At 47.4% G+C, this 3,351-nt stretch overlaps 1 protein-coding gene across 1 annotated transcript; it reads left to right on the top strand.

Annotated features, from left to right (window-relative positions):
- Nucleotides 1-465: 465 nt before the first annotated feature.
- LOC104965049 (clarin-1-like) lies at nt 466-2,936 on the top strand. Its single transcript, XM_010793993.1, has 2 exons — nt 466-1,106; nt 2,329-2,936. Exons 1-2 carry the CDS (start codon nt 779-781, stop codon nt 2,541-2,543), a joined length of 543 nt encoding a protein of 180 aa, XP_010792295.1. The 5' UTR covers nt 466-778; the 3' UTR covers nt 2,544-2,936.
- The last annotated feature ends 415 nt before the right edge of the window (nt 2,937-3,351 follow it).

Below are 3,351 nucleotides of genomic sequence, written 5' to 3'. Positions count from 1 at the left end.
CAGAGTCTCTCAGTCTGAGCTGTAGTTATCTCTCTCAGTCTGAGCTGTAGTTATCAGAGTCTCTCAGTCTGAGCTGTAGTTATCAGAGTCTCTCAGTCTGAGCTGTAGTTATCAGAGCCTCTCAGTCTGAGCTGTAGTTATCAGAGTCTCTCAGTCTGAGCTGTAGTTATCAGAGTCTCTCAGTCTGAGCTGTAGTTATCAGAGTCTCTCAGTCTGAGCTGTAGTTATCAGAGCCTCTCAGTCTGAGCTGTAGTTATCAGAGTCTCTCAGTCTGAGCTGTAGTTATCAGAGTCTCTCAGTCTGAGCTGTAGTTATCAGAGTCTCTCAGTCTGAGCTGTAGTTATCAGAGTCTCTCAGTCTGAGCTGTAGTTATCAGAGTCTCTCAGTCTGAGCTGTAGTTATCAGAGTCTCTCAGTCTGAGCTGTAGTTATCAGAGTCTCTCAGTCTGAGCTGTAGTTATCAGAGTCTCTCAGTCTGAGCTGTAGTTATCAGAGTCTCTCAGAAACCTCCTCCTGATATCAGGACATCAGAGACACGTTCAGACTGAAAACTGCGTCTCGTTAAAACTAAACTTAGCACCGACACAGGATTGGCTCTAAGAGAAGCTAATGCATTCTTCTGGTTGGTTCACAGACATGTGGACCTGCTTTGTTTCTTTGTGGTTTATGCACTTCTTGTCTCTGGATCAAAGCCTCAGCTGAAGGTAATGTGATGTAATAAACACCAGGGGGCGCCTCCACACAAGGAGTGTATCCTCTCTCTCTCTCTCTCTCTCAGGATGCCCTCCCTGCAGCAGACGCTCCTGTTGTCTCTCTCTCTCCCTCTCTCTCTCTCTCTCTCTCTCTCTCTCAGGATGCCCTCCCTGCAGCAGACGCTCCTGTTCTCTCTCTCGGGGGTCCTGGCCCTCTCATCAGGCCTCCTCTCAGCGGTGGTCTCAGGTCTCCCCCTCTGGGTGGGGGGGTCGGTGCTGTGCCTCACGGGGGCCGAGCTGGTGAACGCCTCGGGGCCCGAGCTGGAGAAGTTCAGGGGGGAGCTGAGCTATGGCCTGCTGGGGGGGAGGAGGGTGAGGCAGTGTGGGCTGGGGGGCCGCGCCTCCTCCTTCAACTGTGAGTACTAATATATATATACTTTATATATACATGTAGAGGAGGCTGGGGGGCCGCGCCTCTAAACTGTGAGTACTAATATATTGATATATGTACTTACACTTTATATTATATGCAGAGTATATGTGAGCATCTCCTCCTGGGAACCGAGGGTCTCATTGTGTGACTCCCTGTTTGTTGTCACCTGTGTGCGGCCCACCTGTGTGCGGCCCACCTGTGTGCGGCCCACCTGTGTGCGGCTCACCTGTGTGCGGCTCACCTGTCTCTCATTAATCATTTAAAGTGTTTCTGACTCTTCAATAATTCATCTCTAACAGATCCTCCTGCTGCCTCCTCACACACAGCTTTATATGCCTAACACGTTGTGACAAGTAGTTCTTGTTATATATAATACAGGATGAAGTACTCTACATAATACATAATACACAGTGAAGTACTTAATATTATATATACATATAGCCGTTTGTTTTCAGGGACAGTATGAAGAGTCTCTGTGACGCCAAGTCTCATTACTGAGAGCAGCCGGCGGAAATAACTGCTGTTACTGCTCCACTGCACACACACACACACACACACACACACACACACACACACACACACACACACACACACACACACACACACACACACACACACACACACACACACACACACACACACACACACACACACACACACACACACACACACACACACACACACACACACAGAGACACACACACACACAGAAATATTTCCTCTGATCTGGAATGCCGTGGAACACACAGTACACACAGTGCTGCAGTACTCCTCATGCTTTGCATTGAGATGTTAGGGGTCTTTTATTTCATGAATTCAAAGTTCCCTCGCTCTCAGTTTTGAGTTTCTCGTGGTTGGTGTGAGGTTTGATATTTGTTCCATTGTTTGTGTTCGATGGAAGATAATGTTGGGTTTTTAATTCATAAGCATTAAGTCTGACGTTCCCTCGTGTTTACTATCGAGTTCCCTGGCGTTAGGGTTTGAGTTTAAGTTAAGATTATGTTCCTTTTCCCTCTTTTCCTGGTATTAAATGTTGTGTTCCCCAGCGTTAAGTTTCAAGTGTCCTTGTGTAAGGTTTTAAGTTCCTGGTGTTAAGTTCCCTAAAGACACATTGGTTCCCTCACGTTAAGGTTCTGTGTGAGATGAACTGGGTTCTGTGTGGATGTCCATGACTCGTCTCTCCTCACAGTGTCTGTCCTCCCAGTCTTCCCAGAGCTGCTGAGCGCCATCCCAGTGGGCCTCCATGTCAGCGTCCTCTTCTTCTGTGGTGTGGTGGTCCTCTTCTCCTCCGTGGCCTCCGGCTTCTTCTTCTTCAACGCCTTCGGACGGCCCTACGAGACGCTGCAAGGCCCTCTGGGACTTTACCTGTGGACCGCCATCAGCTGTGAGACATTAAAATCACCTGATATCACTGCTTAGACACTTCCTGTTCACAGATATCTGCAGGTAGTGATCAGCTGCTCCCTGTGAGGCGCAGGAAGTGATTACTGAGGTAAAGAAGCTGATAATGGCCGCTATTAGAGAAACACAGTCCGGGGGGGGGAAAGGAACTGAGACTCCCAGACAAGAAGCTGCTGTCTGAGGGGATATCAAGCTTAATGTGAGGGAACATAGTGCCAAGTTCAAGGTGATACCTCCACGAGGCCCGGGGCTGCAGGTGGCGATGGATCAATCATAGCAACACTATTTGAAAGAACGTGTGCTTAAAAAGGGTGGGGAACATTTCATTTTTCATTCCATTTTTTTTTCACACCACTGAAACCGTGGGTTGGATGCATTACAGAGTTCAAGTAACAGCCCCCAGTGCCTTTGCATTGTGGAGATATGACCATTTCAAATACCTGAGCTCCTGCAGTTAGGTATTTGAAAAGTACAAGGTCATATTTCAAAGATGCCAGGGGCTACATGCATGTCACTTTGAATTGGTCACCTGTGAGGCCTCTTCTATCACTATACCAAATGTCATGCAAATCAGAAGAACTTTATATTTGACCTGTTTTTCAGAAATGAGTTTGAAAAGGTCAGAAACTCAAAGGTTCTACAATCATCTCCAAAATCGACACACTCAATCCACGGGCTGGAGGCATGACACAGTTCAAGTCTCAGCTTCCTGGCCCATTGCAATGTTGATATGGCCACTTACAAATACCTGAGACAGAGCAGTAATGTATTTGAAGTGGACATGGACATGTATATTTCCTAAGTGTGTTCATGGGGTCAACAGGTG

The sequence above is a fragment of the Notothenia coriiceps genome, unplaced genomic scaffold (genome assembly GCF_000735185.1).
Source record: "Notothenia coriiceps isolate Sejong01 unplaced genomic scaffold, NC01 NC01_scaffold00002004, whole genome shotgun sequence".
In the NCBI taxonomy this organism is placed as follows: Eukaryota; Metazoa; Chordata; class Actinopteri; order Perciformes; family Nototheniidae; genus Notothenia; species Notothenia coriiceps.
The sequence above is the reverse complement of the archived record's forward strand: the minus strand, read 5'-3'. Positions and strand labels throughout refer to the sequence as shown.